At 58.7% G+C, this 27,726-nt stretch overlaps 1 protein-coding gene across 1 annotated transcript in view; it reads left to right on the plus strand.

Annotated features, from left to right (window-relative positions):
* The first annotated feature begins 1,831 nt into the window (after positions 1-1,831).
* HHIPL1 (HHIP like 1) overlaps positions 1,832-27,726 on the plus strand; it is a 30,261-nt gene continuing 4,366 nt past the window's right edge. Inside the window, exons 1-8 of the mRNA XM_042990511.1 lie at positions 1,832-2,101; positions 9,703-10,349; positions 12,943-13,086; positions 14,895-15,223; positions 15,731-15,857; positions 19,129-19,274; positions 22,333-22,414; positions 25,665-25,747. Coding sequence (XP_042846445.1) covers positions 1,832-2,101; positions 9,703-10,349; positions 12,943-13,086; positions 14,895-15,223; positions 15,731-15,857; positions 19,129-19,274; positions 22,333-22,414; positions 25,665-25,747 — 1,828 coding nt within the window. The remainder of the gene's footprint in view (positions 2,102-9,702; positions 10,350-12,942; positions 13,087-14,894; positions 15,224-15,730; positions 15,858-19,128; positions 19,275-22,332; positions 22,415-25,664; positions 25,748-27,726) is intronic.

The raw sequence follows: 27,726 nt of genomic DNA on the forward strand, positions 1-27,726 counted from the left end.
AAGAAAGAAAGAAAGAAAGAAAGAAAGAAAGAAAGAAAAGAAAAGAAAAGAAAAGAAAAGAAAAGAAAAGAAAGCAAGCCAGACACCTGTACGGGTAGCAGGAACTGAGGCAAATGGGGTTTCGCGTGAGGGTTTATGCTGACCCGGCTGGCGGTGCACTGTGGCTTATGTTTGCGGCAGCTGTAGGGGCTCCAAATTCCTCTGTGGTCCTTGTTCTGGTCTCCCCTGTTGTCTTTGAGATTCACCCAGATCTCCTCTTAGATGGAGCGTGTGACCACTATTATCACGCCCAAGGCCTGTTGAAGTGGTGGTAAGGAGTCGGGGAGGAGTTATGTTCTATCATCCTAGGTCCTGGGGCGGTGATATTCACTAATGGTTCTTACACAAATGGGAGTTTAGTAAGCTTACTAAACTTCAGTAAGTCTCGGAAGTTTAGAGGGGGTTGGAGTTGGGGACCCACCATCCCCCAGGGTGGATAAGGCTCTGGTAAAGCCTTTTTCCCTGGAGAGCAGGTCTTTGTTATGGAGAACGCTGTGGGCGTATCTCACAATGGCCACCTTTCCACTGGGGAGATTTCTGGAGGTACAAGGGCAAACTTACGGCCTCCTCCTTTAGATTGCCGCCCTCCTTCCCCCCAGGAGCTTCTCAGCCCCGCACTAGTCTGCTCTCAGCCCCCAGCAGGTCCTCAAAATGACCCTTTAAGCCTTCCTACCAGAGCAGATCTCAGCTGAGACTCTGGATTTGCCGGTCTCTCCAGATTTGGGGGTGGCACTCAGCCCTGAGTCCTGAGACCTCAGCTCTCCGAGGGGTCTGAGAAAAGTGGATTCTCAGTTCAGCTTTTTTCTTATGGGCAGGACAGGAGCCACAACTTTCCGGCTCTTTCATGCGTCAGAGCAGAAACAGAGGCTTGGATTCTCAAGCACCTGCTGTCCCTGAGAGGCTGGGCGAGCCCTCCGCTAACTTGGGGAGGGCATTCCCTCATGGGTATAAGGGGACCCATAAGCCCGTCGGGCGACACAGGGCAGAAGCAGGCGCAGGGGCTGCAGGATGGAGAGCAGGATGCCCAGAGTGCAGAGGGGGGAGGCCCAGCAGTCCCCGGCTGTAGGGGAATATGCTGGCCCCGGAGGGGAGAGAGGGAAGAAGCCTGGGGTGAGGAAGAGGGTGCACTGTGGAGGCGGCCCATCCACCCTCCCCAACCCAGGCCCGGGTTTCACTTCTCCTGTGAGTCCCGGGCAGCAGGGACCGCCCTTTACCCCATTTTTAAGTGATTCCGTGGGAATTCCCAGCCACTGGCTCCATCATGTCCCTCCCTCGCCCAGTCGGAGGCAGGACTGGAACCCCGGAGTCCCTGCACCTCCCGGGCTAAACAGCGCCCGGGGAGGAAGCTGCGGCCCCGGCGGAAACGGGAAGCCCAGTCGGCACCTGGGGCCCCAAGAGCCGAGGCCACCGCCATTGTATTGAGAAAGGATCCCGGGGGTGGGAGGGGGGGGGGGCGCTGCTGGAACAGCGGGAACAGAGGCGGTGCCGAGTGCCGAGTTGCGCGCCGCGCCCCTCCTCCTTCAGCCCCGCCGGGGCGTCCCCGACCAGGGGTGGCCTCCCTGCGGTGCTGGGCCCCAACCTCGAGGCCCTGCGGGGTGAGCCCGTCCCTGCCCCGCGGCCACGGGCTCCCCGGGAGGGTGCGGCCCGCGGGAGGCGAGCGCTCAGGGCGCGGCCGGCGGCTCCCGGGGCCGGGGTGTCCGCCCCCCGCCGCCGCCTCCCCCTCCTCCTCCTCCTCCCCCTCCTCCTCCTCCTCCTCCTCCTCCGGGCCGGGGCGGAGCGGGCCGGCGGCGGCATGGCGGGCGGGCGGGCCGGGCCCGGGGCGCTGCTGGCGCTGCTGGCGCTGCGGGCGCTCGGGGCGGCGGCGCACCCCCAGTGCCTGGACTTCAGGCCGCCCTTCCGGCCGCCGCAGCCGCTGCGCTTCTGCGCGCAGTACTCGGCCTTCGGCTGCTGCGCCCCCGAGCAGGACGCGGCGCTGGCCCGCCGCTTCGGAGCCCTGGCGGCGCGCGTGGACGCCGCCGAGTGGGCCGCGTGCGCCGGCTACGCGCTCGACCTGCTGTGCCAGGTGAGCGGGCGCGCGTCGGGGCCTCGGCGGCCGGGCGGGAGAGCGGCGGGGGCGGCCCCGCCGGGCGGCGATCGGGAGTGGGCGGCGGGCGTTGGACCCCCGAGTCCGCACCAACCCCCCCCCCCCCCCCCGCCGGCGGAGTCTTCGGCGCGGGGAGACGGGCTTTGCCATTCATTAGCTTCGTGACTCGGGCCTTCCCTGGGCCTCCGTTTCCCCTCGTGAAGCAAGGCGGGCGGACACAGCGGTGTCATCACTCCCTTGGGAGTTTGCGGGCCCCTCTGCCCTGGGACCCCCTGGAGTCAGCGTGGAGGAGCCCCGCCCTTGTCGGGGCACCGGGATGGGAAGCCTTTGTCCCGCCAGTGCTTCCCGCGCTGCCCCGGGGGAGGTGGGCGCGGCCCGGACCCGCGGGGAGCGTGGTCCACGCGCGGGACTTGGGTTTGCGGAAGGGGTTGGGGGACACCGCTCCCAGTGAGAGCCCCTCCCCCGCCCTGAGGACACGGTCTCAGAGCCCCGCCCCCTTCCTGGACCAGACGTGCCCGGTGAGGCTCAGACCCCGGGGTGAGCCGGCCTGCGATGCTTGTGGCACTTCAGGCCCCCACCTAGGTTCCTGGTGTGCGCTCTCTCTGGGGGCGCCCCCACGTGGCAGAGGGTCCCTCGTCCTTTCAGACCACCTGAGGGACATCCCTTCGGTGTAACCTCTCTGTCCTCATCTCCCCTCTGGGGGCAGAGCCCCTACTTCTGCCGGCTCGGGATTGCACAGGATTGTGCCTTAGCTGCTCCTGCATGGGTCTAATTTCTGAGAGGCTGACCAGAACCCCTGGGGAAATGGAGTCAAGGCCAGGAAGCCCTGAGGCTGGCCCTAACCACCATCCAGGCAGCCAGAAGCCTGGGGGAGGAAGGGTCCTGCAGGCCCGCCTAGCTGACCCCCTTCAGACAGCCAGGGGAGGGGCAGGAGGGCTGGCTTGGAATCAGACTTACTGGGTTGATCCTGGCCCTGCCACTCCTGGCTCTGTGACCCTGGACAGGTCACCACTGCACCATTGCATCATCTTTAAAATAGGGGCAATCATAGCCGTCCCTCAGAGTAGGCACACAGACAAGAGGGCACATACTCAGGGCTCAGTGGATGATTCTGGCTGGATTTCTTCAGCGCCTCTTTGGCCCCCACTGGCTTCCCAGCTCTAGCTAAGGACCGAGTGGGGCCCAGAGGCCCATTCGGGGGAAGCCCAGAGAGGCAGAGACTTGCCTAGTGGTCACACAGCTCAGTTATGGCCACGGTGGGCACTTGGACCACACTCAGCACCGGTGTGAGTGGGCCATCTGGGTCAGAAATGAGAGGGCCTGGGAGGGGATGAGGAAAGGGGCCCTGGGGAGCACCAGAATGCAGAGGAGGGGGAGACCGCCGTTGGTGGTCTCTGCTCAGTCCCTGTGCTGTGCTTCTCAGGGGAGCCAGAATGGTCTGGTCAAGCATCTGCCTCCCTCACCAGCGTGGGGGCTCTTTGGAAGCAGGCCCTCCCCTCCCCTCATAGTTGGGCTCGTGCATTCACTCCACATTTGTTTATTGAGCACCTACTATGTGCCAGGCTCAGCAGGGCAAGTAAGGTAGGCGGGTCCTAGGAGGAGGAAGGGAACAGTCAGCCCTGCTATCCCTCCCTGGCAACAGGCTCCCCTCTTCCCCTGGGAATCTTCCCAGCATGGCTTGGCCTTGAGCAACCAGTGGTAGACCGGCCTCTAGCACTTTACCCCAGGCGTCTCTGAGAGTGACCTCATGTCTGGAGTGAACTTGGAGAGGGGAGCGGAGGTTGGCTCACGGTTTCTCTGGCAGGGCCTCAAGGGAGGGCAGGAGAGTGCTGGATGGAGGACCATCCTGTCTGCGAGCCAAGGCCATGTCTGGATCCGGCACCCCCTGATTTCCACCCTGGGGAGGTGGCCAAGGTGACTTATTTACAAGTTTCAGTCAATGACAGCATTCAGACATTCACATCTGCCTTAGGGAGACATACTCCAGACAGGAGAGAGACCATGAAAACATGCTCGCTCCCACAGCCCCCTCCAGAACCTGCCCCCATCTGGTGCCCACAGCCCCTCCAGGTGCCCAGGATGGCTCCTTAGCTGGAGGGTGATCGTCCCTTCTGGGCCTTAAGACTCTTTCCTAGGACTCTGCCCTCATCCAACTGACGCCTGTGCCATCAAGAGGAGAAATGACAGCTTGTGACATGTGACATCCTCAGGTTCCTCGTGTCCATATGACAAACTTCTGTATAACTGAGACTGCCTCTCTGTGTAACCTGAAGTCATCAAAGCCTGGTTTCTGGTGGAAATCTACACGGGACACACTCTGCAGGTACATGTATAGGACAGGTATTTCCCCAGAGCCTGTTAGGGGCTGGCCCTGTCTGGGTGCCCGGGCCCAGAGGCAGTTGGCAAGTCATAGGCCCAGGCTCGAGTCCCCTTGTTCAAATCAGGAGACAGACGCACGGATACTTACCAGAATGCACAAAAGGCTTCTCCAGGGTGACTGGACACTATGGGGGATAGGGAGAAAGGCCACACTTTTTCCTGTAAAAGTCAGGGAAGGCTTCCTGGAAGAGGAAACATTGAATTGCATCTTGATAGTTCATACCATTTGAGCATGTGTTTATTGACCAATGCATGCATGATGTCTCATTTATTCCCGCCGACAACTGTGAGACTGGAATTCCTTTCCCCCTTTACAGATGAAGACACGGGCACAGAGAGGCTAAGGAACTTGCCCCAGGTCACACAGGGAATGGTAGATCCAGTCTCTAGTATGCTCTGGCTCCAAAGCCCTTCTCTTACTGACTTTGTCATACTGCCTGTTTTCTTGAAGCCCCACTGTGTGCTGGGCCCTCGGGCCCCTTCCCTGGAAGGTCCCATAGCCTGTGGGGTAGGTGGACATACAAAGAGAACATAAAGTCCCGACCAGGCAGGCCAGCTGAGGCATCTCTGACAACCGGGAGGTGACAGATGACTCCCGTGGAGAGCTCAGCCCACAAGCTACAAAGTTACATTTTGGCAAAGCTGTGTGGAGGGCCGTGGGAGGGTCCACAGGGGGCCAGGGCAGGGGAGTCAGGGCCCCGGGAGGACAGAGGAGCCAGAGAAGACTTTTCAGTTGGGTCTGGAGTCACGAAGATGACTTTGCCCGATGAGGAAATGGGAAAGGAAGGAATACCCTATCTAGAGAACACTGTGTACACTGACCCAGCCTTCCTAAGCAGTAGGTAGCGGACATAAGGAACCCTTGGGACTTAGGACCGTGAGTCGTGAGCCTCAGCAGCCGCACAGGGCGACTTCGGGGCAGCAAGGTGGGCGGGCCGTCTGCTCCTGTGCTGAATGGCGCAAGCAGCTGAACAGTGTGACGCCCGATGGGCTTTGCTTGGGTTTTCTGCTGCCCCTTCCACTGACCCCGGGAGGCCAGTTGCTGGTTGTCCCTGTGGACAGCAACCACTACACCCTCCTGTCATGTCCTGCTTGTGGATTCCTCAGGTCTGAGCACGAGGTTTGCTCTGTAAGAGTATGTAGGCCACGAGGAAGGGCTTGCCAGGCTCCGTGTCCATGCATGGACGCTGAAGTTCCAGCCTGGCTCCCCGGAGGCCCCCCAATGCTCCCTCTCTAGCTCTGGGCTGGGCTTTGGTGAGCAGAGGGCACCCAGACCGGCTTCCAGAAGTCCGTTCCACTCCTCATTGTATCCCTGGAGCTGAGGACGGTGCCTGGCACGCAGTCAGTGTCCCGTAAACGCTTGCTGAATGAAACAGTGCTGACTAATCCGGAAAGAGCCCCGCTGTGGGCATCAGGAGGGCTGGGTCTGAGCCATGGCGTGACCACTTCTTGGCACGTAGCCTTCTTTGAGCCTCAGTTCGTCACCTACATGCTAGAAGTCACAGTGACCCTACCTCGCAAAAATTAAATGAGGCGTGTGTGCGGACAGACCCTCCCTGGCCCACCCACGGCTGCCCGCTGGAGTCACAGGAGGCTCCAGGGCAACCGTGTGAGAGACGATCGCGCGCGGAGGCCTGGGCCTGGCTGTCTCGACCACTCGTCGGCTGAGTGGGACGTGGGCAACCCTGTGAGGCCTGGGACAGCGACTGACCAGAGACTTCCAAGCATACGTGGCCAAGTGGCCCTTAGGCTCACAGTAGCAGTAGAGGTGCCGGGAGGACAAGGCCGTGGTGTGACCATGATGGTTCCAAGGGAGGGAGGAGCCCCTGGCCCAGAGCCTGAACACACATCCATGAGGGCGGTTTGCCACCTGTCGGAGGCCCGCCTGGCCCTGCCGGTGAGGAGGGGAACATCCGGCCGCGGGAGGAGCACCCCCCAAGGCCTCTAGGGACCCAGAGCCGAGTCGGTCCAGACCTTGGCCCGCTGAGCCCATGGTGGGACCGGGGGCAGAGGGTGCCAGGCACAGACATAAATAATTACCTCTGCTCAGGTCAGGGGCTCTGACTGAAGGAGGTTCTTTTTGTTTTCTTTCGAGTTTATTTATTTATTTTGAGAGAGAGAGAGAGAGAGAGAGAGAGAGAGAGAGAGAGAATCCCAAGCAGACTCCACACTGTCAGCACAGAGCCCGCTGTGGGGCTCGAACCCACAAACCAAGAGATCACGACCTGAGCCAAGATCAAGAGTTGCATGGGCGCCTGGGTGGCTCAGTCGGTTAAGCATCCAACTTCAGCTCAGGCCATGATCCCACGGTTCACGAGTTCAAGCCCCGCATCGGGGTCTCTGCTGTCAGCCCAGAGCCCGCTTCAGATCCTCTGTCTCCCTCTCTCTCTGCCCCTCCTCTCCCTCCCACCCCAAATAAATAAACATTAAAAAAACCCAAAAAACTGAGTCGCTTAATTGAGCCACCCAGGCGTCCCTCAAGGGAGCTTTTCATACAGCCTGTGGAGCTGAGGCCTCTGCTCTGGGTGGGGGCGGGGTACACTTAACTAGGCTTTGGGGGCTGGGAGTTAGGCGCCCGCCAGTGAGCCCGGAAATGCCCCGGCTTCTAGGTCGAATCCGGCCTGTGACCTTGGTTAGGGGCTTCCTTCTCAGCCTCTTCTTTCCCATCTGTACAATGGGACTAAGAACATACTCCCGGCACAGTCAGTTGCGTTGAGCGATGGCCCTGGCCCACAATCTGCCCAAATGCCCAGAGCTGTTGTTGTTGTTCGTGCTATTTCTCCAATGGCTGTGGCTGTTAATTTAAGGATGAATCGATTGCTGCTTTCGAGGGAAGGGCATGCCTGCAAAGGGAACCGTGTGTGCTGAGGCTCAGAGGTGAAAATGGCAGAGAGTGTCGGGAAACTGAAGGGGGGCAGGAGGCGGGAGCTGACGGCAGAGCTGTGGGCAGAGCTGGATCCCGAGTGCTGGTACTTCTGTGTTGGCTCTCAGGCTGGGGTCGGGGTGTGAAGGGGAGGGATCCTCTCAGCTCTCAGGGGGTGGGTGCTGGAGGCCCGAAGCTGGGGAGGGGTCTGCTGGGGTTTGTCACCTCTGCCTGGGTTCCCGGAAGGCAGAGCCTGGGGCAAAGCTTGCGGGTTATTTCCTTCTTGGGGTGGGAGGACCCGGAAGCACGAGTGTTGGGGGCAGAGGGAGGGCTGAGCCGAGGGTTGCTGCGCGATGCCTGAACTGGTTCCAAGAAGCCATCCAAACTGCGAATTGGGACTGTCTGCCGGGCGAGGAGGAGGGCAGAACGCTTCACCCATCAGCTTCCCGTCCCCAGGGCTCACAGTCCTGCCCCAGGAGGGCCTGACTACCCTGCATTCCAGATCGTGCCCATGTGGGCCCTGAATGGGGTCCCCGGTGTCTCATCAGCGGGGGAGCCCTCGGCAGGAGGCCAGGGAAACCAAGGGCGGCCGATCCATCTGTCCCCAGAGGAACACTACACTGGCAGCCCGGTGGCAGAGGACCGTCCAGGACCCTGCCCAAGGTGCCTGAGCAGTGGAGGGAGAGGGGTCCGGGGCCAGGGGGATGCGTGGGCATGGGTATTGCCAATTTGTACATGTGCCAGCCTCCACAGTGCTGGGGAGAGTGGGGTCGGCCAGAGACCAAACCCAGACCCCTCCATGCTGCCCGAATCCTACTGAATGACACCGAGGCTGTGCCTCAGTCTCCCCCTCTGTAACACTCTCCCCTTCGTGGGCCCTTGTGAAGACGAAGCCAGTAATGGAAGTAGGAGCACCCATTCACGGTTAAGTACTGGTCAGGTGAGTTAGCTTCCAGCACATTCCCTACGCATTCACTCGGGGCTTACTATGTGCTAGGCACTGTCTTAGGTTCCGGGACACACAGTGACCAAAACAGTCAAAATTCCTGTCCTTGTAGGGACGCCTGGGTGTCTCAGTGCATTAAGCGCCCGGCTTCGGCTCAGGTCGCAATCTCTCGGTTCGTGAGTTCGAGCCCCGTATTGGGCTGTGTGCTGACAACGTGGAGCCTGAGCCTGCTTCGGATTCTGTGTCTTCCTCCCTCTCTGCCCCTCCCCTGCTCACACTCTGTCTCTTTCTCTCACTCAAAAATAAATAAACATTAAAGATTCCTGTCCTTGTAGAATTTACCTTCCAAGGAGGACAGACAGTAAGCATGCAAACACATTCATTTTTATCGTGATACCAGATGATGGTAAGGTTTGTGATTTAGGGTGTTTTAAGTTTTTTTTTTTTTTTTTAAGTTTATTTATTTTGAGAGAGAGAAAGCATGTGTGGGGGAGGAAAAGGGGGAGACGGAGTGAGAGAGAATCCCAAACAGGCTCCACGCTGTCAATGCAGAGCCCCACACAGGGCTGGAACTCAGGAACTGCGAGATCATGACCTGAGCTGAGGTCTGAAGGTTAACCGACTAAGCCACCCAGGTGCGCCTGGAGGGGGGGGTTGGTGTTTGTTTCAAGCAGAGTCAGAGGCCAGGAGGTGGAGGGCAGGGGTGGGGAGGGGTGTGTGTGGGGGTGGGGTGGGGGTGGGTGGCTGGGTGTGGTCAGGGCAGATCTCTCTGAGGATGTGTCCCTTGAGTGGGGATCTAAATAAAGGAAGGAGTAAGTCCCGCAGACACGGGGTGGAGACTTCAGATGAAAAGAGGAAGTATAGAAAAGTGCCTCAGGGGCGCCTGGGTGACTCAGTCGGTTAAGCATCTGACTTTGGCTCAGATCATGATCTCCCAGTTTGTGGGTTAGAGCCCATGTCAGGCTCTGTGCTGACAGCTCAGAGCCTGGAGCCTGCTTCCCATTCTGTGTCTCCCTCTCTCTCTGCCCCTCCCCCACTAGTGCGCGCGCGCGCGCGCGCGCACTCTCTCTCTCTCTCAAAATAAACATTAAAAAAAATTTTTTTTTAAGTTTTTTTAATACATTAACAAAAGGGTGCCCCAGACCCTTTCTGGCACACAGTAGGTACTCAAGGGCTGCTGTTAGTGGTAGTAATATTGCGGTCATTTGGTCTAACCGAAGCATTAAGGCAAGGGGAAGAGAAGGTGAGGAGCTAGGAGGCCCAGGGTTGCCGCTACCTAGTTGAGATCGCCGTGTTGCCAGACAGATGGGGGCCCCATTTTACAGATCAGCGGCCTGAGGCCCTAGGAGGCGGGAGAGGTCACGCGCATCCTCGCCGCCCCTGTCCCCGCAGGAATGCTCACCCTACGCCGCCCACCTGTACGACGCCGAGGACCCGTCCACGCCGCTGCGCACGGTGCCGGGGCTCTGCGAGGACTACTGTCTGGACATGTGGCAGACGTGCCGGGGCCTCTTCCGCCACCTGTCGCCCGACCGGGAGCTCTGGGCCCTGGAGGGCAACCGCGCCAAGTTCTGCCGCTACCTGTCGCTGGACGACACGGACTACTGCTTCCCGCGCCTGCTGGTCAACGAGAACCTCAACTCGAACCTGGGCCGCGTGGTGGCCGACGCCAAGGGCTGCCTGCAGCTGTGCCTGGAGGAGGTGGCTAACGGGCTGCGCAACCCCGTGGCCATGGTGCACGCGCGGGACGGCAGCCACCGCTTCTTCGTGGCCGAGCAGGTGGGGCTGGTGTGGGCCTACCTGCCCGACCGCTCGCGGCTGGAGAAGCCCTTCCTGAACGTCAGCCGGGCGGTGCTCACCTCGCCCTGGGAGGGCGACGAGCGGGGCTTTCTGGGCATCGCCTTGCACCCCGGCTTCCGGCACAACGGCAAGCTCTACGTCTACTACTCGGTGGGGGTCGGCTTCGACGAGTGGATCCGCATCAGCGAGTTCAGGGTCTCCGCGGACGACATGAACACCGTGGACCACAACTCTGAGAGGTGGTTGCCCTGGGGGCCCGGTGGGGTGGGGTGGGGTGGGGGCGGGGCTGAAATCGGGCCTCCAGGCCCCGCAGGTCGGCGACGGTGCCACCGGACCGATCCACGGTGTGCACCTGCCCTAGCTGCTAAAACCTCTGTCACAGCCAGGGAGGGGGCCGAGCCCCATGTCCTGGGCTCAGGGGAAGGACAGTCGCAGAACAGCATCACAGGATCACGTCCAGACTCCTGGATCAGCCACTGCGGGTGGTTCATTCCATCTGATTCTCCTAAAGCCCAGGGAGAGTCCGAGTAGTCTCCCCATCCTGCAGGTGAGGAAGGGGAGGCTTGGACAGGTAAAGTGACCTGCTAGGCCACACAGCTGGCCTCGAATCCCCGTGTGTCTGTCTCCCGAACCCCACCTTCCACTTCTCCTCCCCTGGACCCTCTGCTCCCTCCGCCTCCCCCAGCAGGTTTCTCTGCACCTTTCAACATGAGCCTCCTTTCTGTGTATTATCTGTGCCCCCCCCCCCCCACCCCGTGTTCAAAACCGCTTTGACCCGGCGTGGCATGAAGGACATATGCATCAGTCTGGGTCCAACAGGAAAATAAACCTGGTACCAGCTAATTCAGCAGGCAAGATTTGATGCTGGGAGTTAGCTACTGAGGCAATAAAAATGAAACAGCAACCCAGGGGAGAAGCAAGGCAACTCTGAGTTTACCAGCTGGAGGAGGCTGCCTCTACCTCTTTCAAGGACAAACTGAGAGAATTGGGCCACTCAGTGGAAGCTGGAACCACAGTGGGCCTGGGCAGGGGGAGTTGCGGCCAGGGAGAAGGTACAGCTACTGCCAAGACATTGGCTGAGCAGAGAGAGAGAGAGAGAGAGAGAGAGAGAGGGAGAAAGAGAGATGGGGAGAAATACCCTAGCTTCTCCCTTCCTCCCGCCCTCCAATCTCCTGCCAGTGCCTTCCATTGGCTGACCCTAGCTGGAGGCCAGCCAGCAAAGGAGCATGGGAAATGTAGTTTGCAGGGTCAGAGTCTCTGAAGCAGAAAACAGGTAGGGGCAGAACCAGGACTGATCTGAGGCAAATAATGGCACATCATGTACTTAATAAAACTGGAAAATCTTGACATTGAAAGTATAAAAAGGAGAATGAATCAAATATGCTGGCTCATGTGAGGGCTAATGTAGGTCTTGTCAGGCTGCGTTAATTTGGACTATGAGCATCCTGGCAGCCAGAGCAAAAGGAGAAAACGTAATTCTCATTATCTTACATGAGGCTGTGCAACCAGTTCTCCAAGAGATAGCAGGTCGATCACACGGCTCTCGGAGCAGAGAGACAGAGGGACTGAATGGATGTGCTTCACTGGTGACTTTTAGAAAGTGACTCTTGATAAAAACTGAAGGTGGGACACAAAAAACACAGATGAACATACTTCGGAGTGAGTGTTCAGTGAGGGTCTTCTGGGGACCTATCAAGTACCAGCCTAGAACTTGACTCAGGGAGGGACCAGGACCGAGTGGTCGTCCTTGCCTGAGTCAGCTGTCAGTCTCCATTCCCAGGGCTGGGATCCCAGCGGGAGGTGGAGGCCTGATGGTCTGAGCTGTCCTTTCCGGGAAGGACTTGGAGGTTGGGGCTCTGTTTTGCTCACCAGGTCACATGTGTTGGCCTCACGTGTGTTGGTTTCAGTGGAAGGTCTTGGTTCTGGAGGCCTGAAGCCCTGGATTCAAGTTACCTGACCTTCTTGTGCCTTGGTTTTTCTTACCTGTATTAAAATAAGGGGTCACGAAGTCAGTGACCTGTCCTGGAAAACCTAAGCAAACAGGGCCTTGGCTACAAGGGAGGATCCGGAGGAGGAAAAGGGTGAGGATTAGTAGCTACAAGACGCCAGAGGAACAGAAGGGAAAAGTTCTTGGCTTTGCTAAGTTTGCTGCCTGGTACCAAGATATCTGGGTGGAAACCCAAGAGTCCGCACTCACGAGCCACTCTTCCTATCCCTGCACCTCCCACTTCTGGAGGCAGCACCAGCAGCCAGGGAAGCGTGGCTTCCCCCTGCCTCTTGGTTTCCACTCTCCATTGGCAAACCCCAACCAGAAGCCAGCTGGCTGGCCACGTAGTGGAGGGTTTTCTGCCATGGCAGTAAAGGAAGTTGCCGAGGGGTGAGTTTGTAGTTGAGCACAGCTCACATCAGCAACCCACCTCCTTGGAAGTTATGGTACATAGCAAATGAAGGGGGCGTGTAGAAGAAACCAGTTGTGCCGGTGACTGGGTCGCCAGGGTTGCATAATCGTAACTGGGGAGCTAGCGGTGGGGAGCGGTGAGGAGGCCTGAGTCCTAGTCCCAGCTCGGCTCCCTATGGACTGTGTGACCTTGGGCCACTTGCTTAACCCCTCTGCGCCTCCAGTTCCCCACTAGCACAATGGAGTGAATCATCCTCGCCCAGACTCCTAGATAGATCCTTCTAAAAGTCACCTGCTGTAAAATGTATGAAAAGTCTTTTCAGCTGGGAAATGGCATCGAAGAGAGAAGAGATTTTATTGCTGTGATCTTCTTTTGTGTTTTTGCTGAGGTTGTTTTTATGTTTGTTTGGCGGGGGTGGCTTATCTCCTTTTAGGATAATCCTGGAGATCGAAGAACCAGCCTCCAACCACAACGGGGGCCAGCTGCTATTTGGGGACGACGGGTACCTCTACATCTTTACTGGTGACGGCGGGATGGCCGGAGACCCCTTTGGCAAATTTGGAAATGCCCAAAACAAGTACGTTCTGCTTTGGGCTGGCTGGTGGGTTGGTTTACATACTCTCCTGGAGGAGGGGGGTTACTTCCTCGGCCACACAGTGCAGGGCAGTAGAAAGGGCTTTGGGCCCCAGTTCAGTCTGCAGCTGGGGACTCCTGTCAAGTCGCTTCCACTCCCCAGTTAGAGGGGATAATAATAATCTCCAGGGGAGGCTTGGCATGAGGAGTAAAGGCAATCCTGTGTCTTGAGGACCAGGCACAGAACCCACTTGTCCCAGGTGCCTGATAAGTGACATCAGAGAGCCTCTGGGAAGATGGGCTTTTATTGGAAGGCAGCCCAGCCCTGCTTGAACTAGAGGAAGGAAAGAGGTCCTTCCAGAACCAAATGGGGAGTGTAAACTGGCTGGAGCAGGAGGGCAGGAGGGCCCCTGCCCCACGGGTCACCCACATATGGCCTGGAAACCGAGGCATAGTCTTGCTGTTAGGTATCTACTTCTTGGGTTGAGCGGATGGCCTGCCATTATTCCACACACACACACACACACACACACACACACACACACACACAGTGTAGATGAGGATATCTAGGGCAGCCTCCTCCATTCTCTTAGCTAAACTGACAAAATCTTCTTTAGCCCAGAAAGTAAAAATAGCGAGGGTGATGTTGATTACAGTAATTAAACGTTCATGATTTGTCACTTGCGCTCTCATACGTGACGGTGTAGGAATCACTGAAGCTTTCTCATGTTTGGGATGTGTTTAGAGATGTAGTTGGGAAAATAGAAATTAAGGATTTGTGGATAATTGGACAGAACTTAAAACATTATTTTGCAGCGACGAGTTTGGCCCCCTTCTGTAGTGAAGCCGGCTGCACAGTGTGTGGGCTCAGGAGTGTGATCTGTGGCTTAGTGCTGAGCAGGCTGGAGCGTGTGGAGGGGGGACTCCTTGGGGCAAAACCTAAAAGACCGCAATCGGGGATTAAGGGTGGGGCATCTTTGGGTGGGGTTGAAGAAGACCTCATCTTTGAGGTAGGGGTGGTGGGTGTGGAGGGGGGGGGTGGTGGTGAACTGAACAGGCCCTCAGGCCTGCCTGGTTCTCTGACATGACATGCGGTGGTGCTGCCCGTGATGGCCCGGGGTGTGGGACAGAGAAAGAAAGAGCACCAGCCTCCTATTTCCTGCTGAGATCTGCTGAGGTTTCTCTCCCCTTCCCTGAGCCCTGACCTGTCCTCTTGTGTGATGCTCCTGACTTTGATTGCTGGGTGTTGAAAGAAAACTGTAAATACGAGTCCTTTTTAGGAGTATTTTCACACACCCCCCCCCACCCCCACAGCCACGTAGGGAGGCAGGAAAGAGGGAGCGTGCTAACCTTACAGTGAGGAGACAGGCGTGGGAAAGTTGGAAAGCGCGTGGTGGCAAAGAGCTTGGGCTTCTGTGCTCCCGCGCTGCCTGGGCTGGATCCCAGCTCTCCCTTTACTAGCGGTGTGGCAAGTGGGCACGTTATGCGGCCTTTCTGAGCTCAGCTGCCGCGTCTGTAAAAGGGCATCACGGAACTGCTCTCCTCGAGCTGAGGCGTTAGAGGGTATGTTTGTATATGCGACGCTTCCCACGCAGCCTGGCCCGTAAGAAGGTGCCAGATAAATGCTGGAGCAGTGAGCGAGGTTACCCAGCTGGTAAGCAGCTAAGGAGGGCTTGAACCAGGGCCCTGGCCCTGCCCCTCGGCCACGTTCCAGGCTGGCCTTGACCTGGCCCCAGCACCCGCCGCCGGGGGCGCCCGAGAGCCCCGGCGCCGGGCGACCCCGAGCCGCGCCTCCTCCCGCCCGGCCCGCAGGTCGGCGCTGCTGGGCAAGGTGCTGCGCATCGACGTGGACCGCAACGAGCGCGGCCCGCTCTACCGCATCCCGCGCGACAACCCGTTCGTGGACGACCCCGCCGCGCGGCCCGAGGTCTACGCGCTGGGCGTGCGCAACATGTGGCGCTGCTCGTTCGACCGCGGCGACCCGGCCACCGGCGCGGGCCGCGGGCGCCTCTTCTGCGGAGACGTGGGCCAGAACAAGTTCGAGGAGGTGGACCTGGTGGAGCGCGGCCGCAACTACGGCTGGCGCGCCCGCGAAGGTTACGAGTGCTACGACCGCAAGCTGTGCGCCAACGCCTCCCTCGGTGACCGCCATCCCGGACCCTCTCCGCGCCCCCCCTCCCCCGGGGCCCATCTCCCCGGATCTGCACCCCCAGCCCCCGCCATGGTCGTGCCCGCCGCCTCCCTTGTGCCCCTCCCGCCCCCACCCCGTGTCGCGTGGACACCACCCCGCGCGCCCCCGCGGACGCTGGTCCTGGATCCGTCCCCCACCCCAGGGGGTGTGCGCCAGTGCGCTCTCCCTGCCCGGCCGCGCCCTCCCCCGCCCCATCCTGGATCTCCCCTTCTTCTCCCTCGCCAGCCCTCCTGGGCTGTTTCTAGCTCTCCCGCCCCGTCCCCTTCCCGCACACCCATGCTCGACTCCCTGCTTTCCGGGAGCTGTAAGGGGCCCCAACTCTGGCCCTCCTGGTGACCTCCCATCCCCTTGCCCCTCCAGACTCAGCCCACCTACCAAACTTCATTGTGGGCGGGGGGGGGGGGGCTGGCCTCCAGTGAACCCACATGCTCACCCCCAGCTTCCGGCCCCCCTGCAGATGATGTCCTGCCAATATTCGCCTACCCGCACAAACTGGGCAAATCGGTCACCGGAGGCTACGTGTACCGGGGCTGTGAGTACCCCAACCTGAACGGCCTCTACATTTTCGGCGATTTTATGAGTGGGTAAGTGGCCCATGGGCTCCTGTGCCCGAGCAGCCCCACTGCCCTGAGTGTCTCTGGCCGCTGCCCCCGCGTTTGTGTAAAAAGCCGAGGGTACAGTGGCAGGGGCATGTGAGTATGTGCAGGTACGTGCTCCCTACAGCTGCTGTCTGACGGGGACCTTCAAGGGCCAGGCAAGCAGGTCTCTTCCTCTGGGAGGAAGTCTGGAGTTACAGCTCAGGAGACACCCTAACCCGCCCCCTTTTCTCCTGGTTTCTTCCTGAGCTTTGCTGGCTGCCTCGGGCACCACCGTGAGGGCACAGCTCGCCACTCAAGACGGGATGCCTGTTTAGTGCAGACCCATCGGTCTTCCCCTCCCACTTGAGGTTCCCGGGCTCCAGGCCTGACAGCAGTCCTGAGGGGCAGAGGTGGAAGGGGGAGGGCATGAACAACTTCCGCACACACTCTGGGCCACCTGGCTTCTGAGGAAACCAGGACCCGTCGCTGCACTAACTGACCGGGGCTCCACGGGGCATTGGCCCAGAAGAGGCCAGAGAGGTCATTCTGCTGGAGTGGGGAGGATGGGGCTCCAGCCAGGGTCTGACCATGGGGCCCCTGGAGTCTTGTTGCCCAGTCCTCATGCTCTTTGCCAGCGGCATTCTCACTCACTAAGACCCTAAAGGGTGTGTGTGTGTGTGTGTGTGTGTGTGTATGTGTGTGTGTGTGTGTGTGTGTGTGTGTATGTGTGTGCGCGCGAGCATGGGGTGAGGGTTGGGATATATCAGATTTTGGAGCGAGAAAAGTGAGCATACCTCCTAAGCCTGCTGTGGGTCAGACTCTTTCCCAAGGAGAGCCCATGACCGCCTCATCCTCCCATTGTCCAGAGGAGGAAACTGAGGACCACAGGGCCTCAAGCAAGACATACACCTGGCACAAAGCTTAAAAGTGCTGCTGGGGAGGGGGATGCCTGGCTCAGCTGGAGGGACAGGAAGCTCTTGATCTTGGGGGCGTGAGTTTGAGCCCCATATCGGGTGTAGAGGTTGCTTTCAAAAATAAACGGGGGCGCCTGGGTGGCTCAGTCGGTTAAGTGTTCAACTCTTGGTTTCGACTCAGGTTGTGAGTTTGAGCCCCAAGTCGGGCTCCATGCTGACAGTACAGAGCCTGCTTGGGATTCTCCCTCTCTCTCTCTCTCTCTCTCTCTCTCTCTCTCTCTGCCCCTCCCCAACTCATGCATGCACTCTCCCTCTCTCAAAATAAATAACCTTAAACATTTAACTAAATAAGTAAAAAAATGTTTAAAAATAATTAGTTGCTTTAATTGTATCTTATTTTTAAGTAATCTCTACCCCCAACGTGGGGCTCAAACTCACGACCCCAAGATCAAGAGTGGCATACTCTACAGACTGAGCCAGCCGGGTGCCACCCCAAGCAGAGCTTTTTTTTTAAAGTAGAGATTACTTAAGAATAACATCTTTTTTTCAATGAAAATTTATTTATTTTAATTTTTTTAAATGTTTATTTATTTGAGAGAGAGAGAGACAGAGCGTGAGCAGGGGAGTGGTAGAGAGAGAGAGAGACACACACACACACACACAGAATCCAAAGCAGGCTCTAGCCTCCAAGCTGTCAGCACAGAGCCCGACATGGCCTTGAACTCACCAATGGCCAGATCATGACCTGAGCCGAAGTCAGACACTTAACCGACTGAGCCACCCAGGAGCCCCTTATTTATTTTTCAGAGAGAGAGAGAGAGAGAGAGTGCGTGCATGCACGAGTTGGGGTGGGGCAGAGGGAGAGACAGAGGGAGAGGGAGAATCCTGGGCAGGCTCCAGGCTCAGTGCTGAGCCTGACACAGGGCTCGATCCCACAACCCTGGGATCGTGACTGACCTGAGCCAAAATCAAGGGTTGGACACTGTATTGACTGAGCCACCCAGGCACCCCAAGAATAAAATCTTAAAAAAAAAAAAGTGCAGCTGAGGTGGCTTGGGTCTGATCCTGGCCCGCCTGCCTATTAGCTGTGTGACCTTAGGCCAGTGACTTCACCTCTCTGTGCTTCAGTTTCCTCATCTGTAAAATGGACACGAGAATAGTAGTTGCTTCCTAGGGTTTGGGGACCGAATCAGTTAATACGCACGCAGCACTTAGAATCTAGCATCCACTCACTATTTGGTGGCTCTTACTTCTTCCCACCCTGGCCTCTCCACCTGAGGGCAGCTAAACAGGGTTCCCCAGGAGTAGAAATAAAGAAATAAGGAAGCCTGAGGCTGGCCAGAGAATTGTCACCTCTTGCAGGCTGCTGACCCGAGGCTGGTTTGTGTCAGCCCCCCACCCGGACCCTGACCTGGGCCTTTGGATGCTGGATCCTCTCCAAGCTCCGCCCCCTCCTTAGGATCCGCTTCTGCCACTCAGCTTTCCCATGAAGCCTCTGTTTCTCTGTCTGAGTCTCCTTTCTCCCGTCTGCTGTCCCCCAAGAGTGTCCAAGTCTCTTGGAATGTGTGTGTAACCACACACATTCACTAATTTTGCCAGCCTTTCCCAAGCCCTTCTGCTGAATCAGGGGGAGGGCAACAGAGCTGAAATTCCCTTGCGCCCCAGTCAGGGAGACAGGCCCACGCCGGGTCCACTCGAGTGCAGCCTCAGACAGCCTGTGTGCAGTGCTGGGGGAGCCCGGCGCAGGGGCAGTCGGGAGGGCTTCCCGGAGGAGGGCATGTCCAAGCAGGGCCTGGTGATGGACGGGGGGAGAAGGGATTAAGGGGCAAGGTCAGCATATTCTGAAGATGCCCAAGCATCTCCAAAGTGAAGGCGGCTCCAGAGTATGTACAAACTTCCGGCCACCAGGCATGGAGGATTCCGAGGCTCTTGACCACAGGTCAGTGGGTGGGGCTAAACTGAGGGGGGCAGGGGACAGGTTTGTCTCCTCCCCCGGCCCTTTCCTGGTGCATAGTACGTGCCCAGTGAAGAATGCGGCGGGGCCCGCTTTATGAGATCCTAACTGCTAGACCACCAAGGAGCATGGAGGGCCAGCCTTATGGGTGTGCAGCCTGTGCCGATGCACAGACCTCACGCTCGGAAGGGCCCACACTTGACCGCACAGTGGTCAAGTTCTGCTCTCACTGTATTGAGATACTTGGTAGTTTTTGAACAAGGGGTCCCGTATGCTGATTTTACACCGGATCCCGCAAATGACGTATGGTCCCTGTTGCGTGAATAGTACGAGTGGATGGAGGGATTGTGGGTTGGGTTCCCCTGGGCAGCACGCCAGCCAGCACCCCGCGGCTCCTCCTTCTTTGCAGGCGTCTGATGTCCCTCCGAGAGAACCTGGAGACGGGCCAGTGGCGCTACAGCGAGATCTGCATGGGTCGAGGCCAGACCTGTGCGTTCCCAGGCCTCATTAACAACTATCACCCTCATATCATCTCCTTTGCAGAGGATGAAGCTGGTGAGCGCTCCTGAGGCCCTGAGGCCTCTCTGTCCAGGCCACAGGCCCCGGACTGATCCCCCGCACCCCCACCCCGTGGGTCCTCTGGGCCTGGGATTCCAGGGACGGGGTCTCGGGCCTGAAATCCCCTTCAGGCTGGGGAGCGAGTGTGCAGTGGCCTGAGACCTTGCTGGGACATCAGTCCCCACAGCCCGAGCTTCTTTCTCCCCATCCGGAAGATGGGAACAGTGTCCCTGACCCTGCTTCTCCCTGCAAGGCCGCTTCTAGGCTGCAGATAATGATGTGGAGTGAGCAGACCGGGAAAGGGTTTATGATGGTGGAAATGCAGGCTGGCCGGTGGGGGGGGGGGGGGGGGGGACTGTGTTCCAGACCTCTACCACCCTGGGTTCGTGAAGACCCAAGAAATCTGGCCTGTAAAATTAAGCCACATAGTCCTCAGAAGGTGGGTAGACACCGCCCTCTTGAACACCCTTTGTGGACACTCTTGTTAGTGGGTTTCCATTCAGGCTCTTGCATTTTCAATGCAAGGAACAGGGAGGGAGGGGAGAGGATGAGGGGCCATGGAGGCTGGATCCTGCTCCAGCCTCCTGCCTTTGTCCTTGGCCCCGATTGTCCCTGGACAAAAGCCGAGGGGCCCCCAGTGGGGCCTGGGGGATGCTTGGCAGGGTTGCTAGGCAACGCCCACCCAGGGACCTTTGGAGGGGTATCCCCTGCAGGGCCCAGGGCCCAGAGCCCCCAGGCCTAAGTCTGGGAAACCTTTGTTGGATGACACCCGTCACAGTCTAAATTTTCAAAAGGGCAGCCCCAGCCCCCACCGCCCTCCCAAACCCACTGGGCCTTGAAAGCCTTTTCTTTCGGCCAGTAGGGGGTTAATGTGTTTTGGAAGGAGGGGCGCCCTCTCTCCCCCCCACCAGGAGCAGGACTTGGAAGGTGCAGTTCCCAAGGGGCCCTTGTTCAGCCCTCTGAGTGACACCAAGTAATGGAGAGCCAGGAGGAGGCTCCTCTAAACCACACGGCCCAGGGCCAGCACACTGGTGAGCTCAGGAGGGCGACCCCTGGAAGGCACAGAGCCCTGGGGTCCAACACAGACAGTCCTCCCCCAGCCGCGGGCTCAGGCTCCTACCTCTCCAGTTGTTCTCCTGACATTTGTAAATTGGCCACAAGGACCTCTGCTGACCTGGGGTTCTCCGGGACAGTCCACGCAGCAGAGAGAAGAGGGCAGTGTGGCCCTGGGTAGGGCGCCGGTGGGGGCTGTGGCTCCCAGCAGACCAGGCTGACAAGCCAAGGAGTGCGCCTGGTCCAAGCCCATCACCTTACAGAGGTGAGGGTGGGGGGACTGTACCCAGCCTGGCCCCCGGAGGCCTCCCAGGGCCTTGAGCTCGAGCTTGGTCAGCCAAAGGAAGACTGACCGTGGAAAAGAGCATTCCAGAAGGAGGCAGTGGCATGTGCAGGGAGACCCGAGTGACTCCCAGGGCCTGGAGTGTAGGTGTGAGGGCTGCACGGCCAGGGAGGAGACAGGGGCTCCCAGGGGCCACTCTTCAGAAAGAGGCCCAGAGAGGGAAGTCACAGCCCAAGGCTGCACAGCAAATCCATGCCTATGACATGGGTTCTCTCCAGCAGGGGCTGTCCTCCTGGGGTATGGTTGCATCATCACCTTGGAGACCTATTTACCACCCCAACCCCACCAAAGCAGGGCTGGTACTCCTGGAGGGGGGGGGGGGTCAGAGGCCATTGAGCACTCAGCATCCTGCCCTCCCCAGCCCCAGGCTCCCCACCACAGCTGGGTCTACCCCAGTTACACAAGTTGCCCCCCCACCCCCCACCGCGAGCATCTTCCCCTTTGTGGAATTCCCTGGGTTTCTTGGGCCTTGATTCTCAGACCCCACCCCCATGCAGCCCTCCTTGACTGCATCTGTCCCCACAAATATGCCTTCCTCTGAGTTCTCACCTCTCTGTCCAACTTAGTGGTTCCTTGGGGGACCACCCCCATCCTTGGGAGAACTCTTCACCGTACTCATCCAATGACAGAAGTATTAGCATGGCCGAACTGTCACACTGAATCACCACGTGGGCTGTGTCTGGGCCTCCCAGCCCCCATGTGTCCTACCGTGATGAAGGAGGACTTGGGGGCAGCAGACATTCCTGAGTTCCAGGCCTGGCGTAACCACTCACCAGCTGTGTGACTTTGGACAAGCCGCTTAACCTCTCTGAGCCTCTCGTTTTCTCATCTGTAAGGTGGGAACGATGAAGCCTATTTCCTGGGCGTTGGTGCCTCTGGCAGCAAGAACCAGGGGGCGGGATGAGGGTGAGGAGAGAAAGAACTCACATTTGCTCAGAGTATCTAGGTGCTCATAACTCTCAGGGGCCCCGAGAGGTCGAGGAAACTGAGGCTCCAAGCGGGGCTGTCCCCGAGCTATAGGCGCGCACATGGGGCTCAGTGCAGGGGCCCCGCCCCCCGCTTCAAGCGTGGACTCTTCTGCCCCTGCCACCTGCCTGGGAGATGCCTGCTGGTCAGTGGAGAGAGACTCTAGTCTCCAGGACTTGGCAGGACCCGGATCCTGAGGATGACAATAATAGCAACAGTGACAATAGCTAATATCGATTGAGCATTTAGTCGGTGCTCTTTGAAGCCTTATTATAGCCCTAGGATCCCCTATATCCCAGGTTGGGGATAAGGAAGCCGGGGCTCAAAGGGCCACATGTGCCAACGGTAAGCAGTAAGCAGTTAGCTGGGGAGCTGGGCTGTGGCCCCTCCCTTGTGCCCAGAGGTGTGTGGTGCTGTGCCCGAAGCCAGGCGGGGACCAGGGTGGGGCTGGGTCCCCAGGGAGGAGGCAAGACGGTGGGTCGGCCCCCGCAGAGCGGCCCGCAGCCCCGGAGACTGCTGTAGACTGCTCTCTTTCCCAGCCTCTGGTTCCTGCAGACCTGGAAGGCCCCTGGCACGGCTCTCTGGGGTTGGGGTCCGTGTCAGAGCCTGAGAGGAGCCGGGGGGCGGGGGTGGGGCCGGTCGGGACCGTATCCCAGGCCGTGTTCTCACTCCTTGCCTGGTTTCTCGCCCAAGGGGAGCTGTACTTCATGTCAACGGGCGTGCCGAGCGCCGCAGCGGCCCGTGGGGTTGTCTACAAAGTGATCGACCCTTCCAGGTAAGCCCCGCCCGCGGCACTGCCTGGGCTCCTGCTGTCTGCCAGGGGTCCTCGCCTCCATTGCCTTCTTTTCCTCTCTGCCACCCCCTGGGGGGGGGGGGTGGTGGGTATCACTCATAGCCCCATTTTTCAGAAGGGAACACTGAGACCCAGAGAAGGGAAGTGACTGGCCAAGCCCATAGTGCTGGTGAGGGGCAGACCCAGGCCTCAAAACTGGATATGCCACCTCGAATCCAGCTCTGCTCACGCCCCGACCCTGCACTTTCTCCTCTCTGACATGCCCCTCACTCCTCGGCCAGCCCACCCCCCGCGCCACCCGACAGGCCCCCAGCCCCTGACTTCCCTCTGAGATACCCTGATGCCCGCCGGTCCCCACCGCAAGGCTGCCCTCCCACCTTCCCTTGGGGAAACCAAGCCACTGGCCACTGTGTGGAACATGCTGGAGCTTTCAGAACACCTCCCTGGCCCTCCCCCTGCCCGTCTCCATCTGTTTTGCTTCTGCATGGAAAGACACTGATTTGGTGCCGGGCGGTGTTCTGACTCCTTCCCCGTGAAGCTCACTGACTTCTCAGCTGCTTAGCTTGCAGGGATAGAAATCACGTAAAGTCGAGTGCCCCGGGTCCAGCCAGAGCCGGAGCTGGGGTTGGGACGAGGCAGCTGGCTCTGGAGCCCTGCCCTGACCCCTCCACTGCACAGCCCCACCCCTCGCCTCAGGCCTCACTGCCTCCAAGGATCCTTTCCCTCCAGGCTTGGTCCGGGGCTCCCCTAGGCTCTCGCCACTCAGACCCCTAATCTGTACTCTCCTCCTGGCCCTGGAGTCTCCAGGGCTAAGACTGTCGTCTTCACTATTTCAAAGTCGGCGCTGGCCCTGGGCCTGGCCTGCAGCATAGAGCGGAGACTCAGGCACGCCTGATGAATGATGGTGATCTTTCTTCAGCCCCTTCTCCGCCCTTAGAGTTTTGCTTCTCAGTCGGCCTCCATTCTGCCCCTGGGCCAGCTGCCCCCGACTGTGCCCGGCTGGTGCTCACCCCCCAGCACACAGCCTCAGGTGCTCTCGAAGCATCCGGTCACGTGTGGCAGACCCCGGCACAGACAGTCACCCTGACCTTTGAAACACGCTGGTTTTGGAAAAATCCTGAAAAACATCATCGCACTTTAAAAAAAATAATTTAAAAAAAAATTAGAGTAGGCTTAGATTTGCAGGCAAATTGCAAAGATAGTTCAGAATTTCCCACACACCCCTCGCCTGATGTCCTCTGTCGTAAACATCTTGCATCATCAGGGTCGCAGTGCATGAACCGATATTGACACATTGCTATTAATTAAAGGGTTTCTCTGGGTTTCCCCTGCTGTCCTTTTTCCGCTCCAGGATCCTGTCCAGAATGCCATTTTACGCTCAGCCATCCTGTCTCCTTAGCTTCCTCTGGCCTGTGACAGCCTCCCAGACATTCCTTGTTGACCACACTTTTTTTTTTTTTTTTTTTTAACACAAATCTATTCGTTCTTGATATCGTTATTAGGAAACACAGAAATACTCCCTCCTTTCTTCTCTCCTTTCCATTTGCCCCAGATCTCCTCGGGCTTTATCTGCTAGTTCCAGGGCTCATGTCAACGCAAAGGAGCACACGCAAACTTTGCATTTTTCTTTGTTCGTTTTCCCCGCTTTGTATACACATCTCCACCGTGTAATACCGTTCTCCAAAGGATCGTTTTGAATGGCTGTGTAATTTGCTGTTGAGTCACTGCGCCGTAATTATCTTACCCATTCCTTGGCCATTTAGGTTATTCCCCCCCCCCCCACTTTTTTTAAAGAGTGCTTCTCTAAGGAAATATCACATATATGGAGCATGTAATTCATACCAGAGGCTGCCTCAGACCCGTCATCTCCTTTTGCCACGCAGCGCCCTTTCCTGGTGACGGAGGGAACCCGAGGCTTACGGAGGTCTCTTGTTCTAGATCTCCTGGAGTGGGGAGCCAGAAACAGGCTAGACGCCTCCCCTTCCCGCCCTCTCCCTCGTCCCTTTTGTGTGTCTCTGTTAGAATGCATGTCTTTCTCTGCACCCACAACGTACTGCCTAGAGGCTCCCTTGCAGAACACGGGGAATGAAGAAATCAGGAGTGGGCGAGGGGTGGCAGGGGCATCCAGCACTGCCCCGACACAACGACTGCGGCATTGGCGGGGGCGGGGGGGTAGCTCCCACCTTTAGCAGAACAGAGTTTTTGTTTTCGTTTTTGTTTTTACATGATTTCCTTAAGGAACAAAACCGTGCTGGGCCTGTCTGAAGTGTGTGGGTACTACCTGGGGTTCAGGGCAACCAGGAAACCCACCCGGTCCGCAGCTTTGAGAAGCGAGTGTGCCTGGCCATGTGTCTTCGGTCTCCAGGTGCGGGAAGGCCCATATCCCTCCTCAGTTTCCCTCTTTGGCCAAGCCGGTCTGGAAGTCACCTCGCGTCACTTGGCCATTCACCCCTCGGGCTTTCCCCTTGTGCTGCCGGGACCCTATTGAAGTCTGGGCTCACGTGGGCCAGTCCCAGAATAGGGCCGGTCCCATTCAGAGACTCACAGATCAACAGCCAAAAGCTAATTAAAATGGAATCCCATTCCTTCCTTGTGCCCCTCGGGGATGTCAAAGGAGGCCCAATTCATAGCCCTGGCAACCCTTCTCAGACTCTTTTTTTTTTCTCCCAGTCCTCTCAAACCCCACCCTCCAGGGCCCCGATCCCTCAGCCTCTGGTGCCAGCCCTGAGGCTCTCCCTGGCCCTTTATCTCTAGACCGACCTTACCTTGCCCTCACATGCCGCATCACCAAAATCCAGGAGCCAGAGGGGCAGAGAGAGACCCTCCTCAAAGGCTGTGCGGCGTGGGGGCTCCGGTGGGGCTCAGGAATCGGGCTGCAGCCGCGGTTACAGAAGTGGGCTGATCACATTCCCAAGGACAGTTCATGCTCTGAATCCCAAGTGGCCCAGGAAAGCCTGAGCCGCCCGCCCCCGTGCTCTCCGAGCAGAGGCCGAGCGGGCCCTTTGCAGGATCTCTGTCCTGGGGTTGGGCTCCTAGAGCCTGGGGCACGCAGGCTGCCACGGGCCACACCGCAGGTGCCTCCACAGATGGCCCCCATTGATACTGTCCACACCTGCCTGGGCCTGGCTGCACAACCTGCCTGGCTGCAGGGGGAGAACGGGTGGCAGAGGGACATGCTCGGGGCGGGCTCCCCTGGGCGGGGAGGCACTCATGACCTCCTGTGTGTCAGCAGACGGGCACCACCCGGCACGTGCCAGATCCAGCCTTCCCAGGTGAAGGTGAGGAGCCGCCTCATCCGTTTCGTGCCCAAAGAAAGTAAGTGCCCACACGGCGAGGGAGGGAAGCTCCTGTAGCCTGTAGCGGCTGGGTGGAGGGTCCTTCCAGCTGGCCCTGGATGCCCTTCCTAGGCCCCTGTGCCTAGCACTGGGAGTGGCACACATCAGACACTCAGTTAAAGTTGGTGGAGCTCTTTAAACCCAGGTCATGGGTAAGTGGCCTCAAGGGGGCAAGGAACAGGGAGAGACGGCGGGCCCCAGGCCAGGTGCACTCAGAGCTCTTGGGGGCAGAGACCGTGGGTTGATCTGCAGGGGAGCAAGACTGGAATGAGTCATTTCAGGTGCAAGAGCCCCAAGAGAGGGGGCATTTGCCTGGGGCCGCCATAGGATGGTTCCGTTGTGACCAGCTCGGTGGAGAGGGAGGTGGTGCAAACCCATGACCTGAGGGCCAGCCAAGGCCACGGATGATGGTCCCTGGCGTCTGGGGCCAACCGAAAGGGTATGCCTGAAGAGGGGTCTTATCCCCTGGGCCCCAGCTAGGTGGGAACACAGACCAGTGCTGCCAGACCATTCATTCTTAAGAGAAGCAGGAAAAATGCACCCATCCATCCATCCATCCATCCATTTGCTTATCACATACACGTGCTTCATGCTGGGGACATACCGCTGAGCAAGACAGACACGGTCCCTGCCTGCTCAGGTGGTTATATACGATCTCCCCATTTGCAAATTTGGGCAACTCTGGTTCGAAATTTAAAAAATCGCCCTGCAGGCCAAAGGAAATACTTCAGTGGGCCAAGTGTGCCCAACAGATAGATCACCAGTGGGTGGGCTGAGGGATAGGGGGGCAGGAAGAGGGGGCGTGCTCGACACCTGGCAGTTGGGGGTGGCCAGCCCTGAGGAGGTGGTGCCCCCAGGAGAGGAAAGTTGGGGGAAGGAATGAGCTCAGTGTTTTGGGACGTTCATTTTAGAGGCAGCTGGTTCCAGGCCTTGGCGGGTTTTCCATTCATTCAGCAGTTTCTGGCACTTTCTACAGTTACCCATTCGGTGCTGGATGCTGGGGCCACAGGAGAAGGCAGACCGGGCCCTGTCCTGTCTGAGACCGACAGAGAAGTCACTTATGGCCCCAGGGCCTTTACAGAAGTGTGTGCCAGCTGCCATGGGGACCCAGAGCAGTGCAAGACTGGGGTGGGGGTGGGGGGTTCCTGGAGGCTGAGGGTTGGGGCCTGGAATGAAGAGGAAGGTCCGCTGGAGGTGGGGTGGGGGTGCAGTCTAGGCAGCGGGGGACCGACAAGAGCCAAAGCAGAAGCAAGGCAGCCTGGGGGCCGGAAGTCCTTCCCTGTGGGTGGCCTGGGGGCCAGTGTGCAGGGAGGGGAGCGTCTGGCCCATGTCGCTGGGCTCCTGGCCCTGACCTGCACGTGGCCTCGAATTAAGACCCTTTCTCAGCCTTCATCTCAGCTGAGGTGGGGAGGTTTAGGGTTTGGACTGGTGGCCCTGGGATCCCTCCCCATAGTAATGGCGTAGTCTGGGAGTGCCGTCTCTCCTGGCAGCGTCTCATGGAGGGTGAGGTTCATCTCTGTGGCTGACCAGGGCCAAGTGTGAGGGCCACGTGCTGCAGGGACGCAAGGAGTCGCCGGCCTCAGCTCCCCATGCCCCGTGTTGGGGTAGGTGGCCAGGGTACCCTGTCCCCGACCCCAGCTCTGGTCAGTGTGGGCCCCAGCCCCCAGCCAGCAGCCTGGAGGAGAGAACTTCACGTTGGAGGCCCTGCGCCCTCCAGTTCCCGTCCTGCCCGTCTGCCTTAGACGAGATAGATCCTCACTTTCTTCTCATCGGTGGGCGTCAGCGTCCTCACCCCTACGCAGGAGATTGGAACCAGAAAGGGTCACTTGCGAGAAGCCCTCCCAGACACTCCTTCCCCTCCACCGGGCTCACGAGTTGACAGCGTGAGGGTCTGGCCCGCGTCCCTGCTCCCAGACTAGAGACTCCCAGAAGGCCAAGACTAGGGCAAGGGGGGGAGAC

The sequence above is a fragment of the Panthera tigris genome, chromosome B3, assembly GCF_018350195.1.
Source record: "Panthera tigris isolate Pti1 chromosome B3, P.tigris_Pti1_mat1.1, whole genome shotgun sequence".
Taxonomy (NCBI): domain Eukaryota; kingdom Metazoa; phylum Chordata; class Mammalia; order Carnivora; family Felidae; genus Panthera; species Panthera tigris.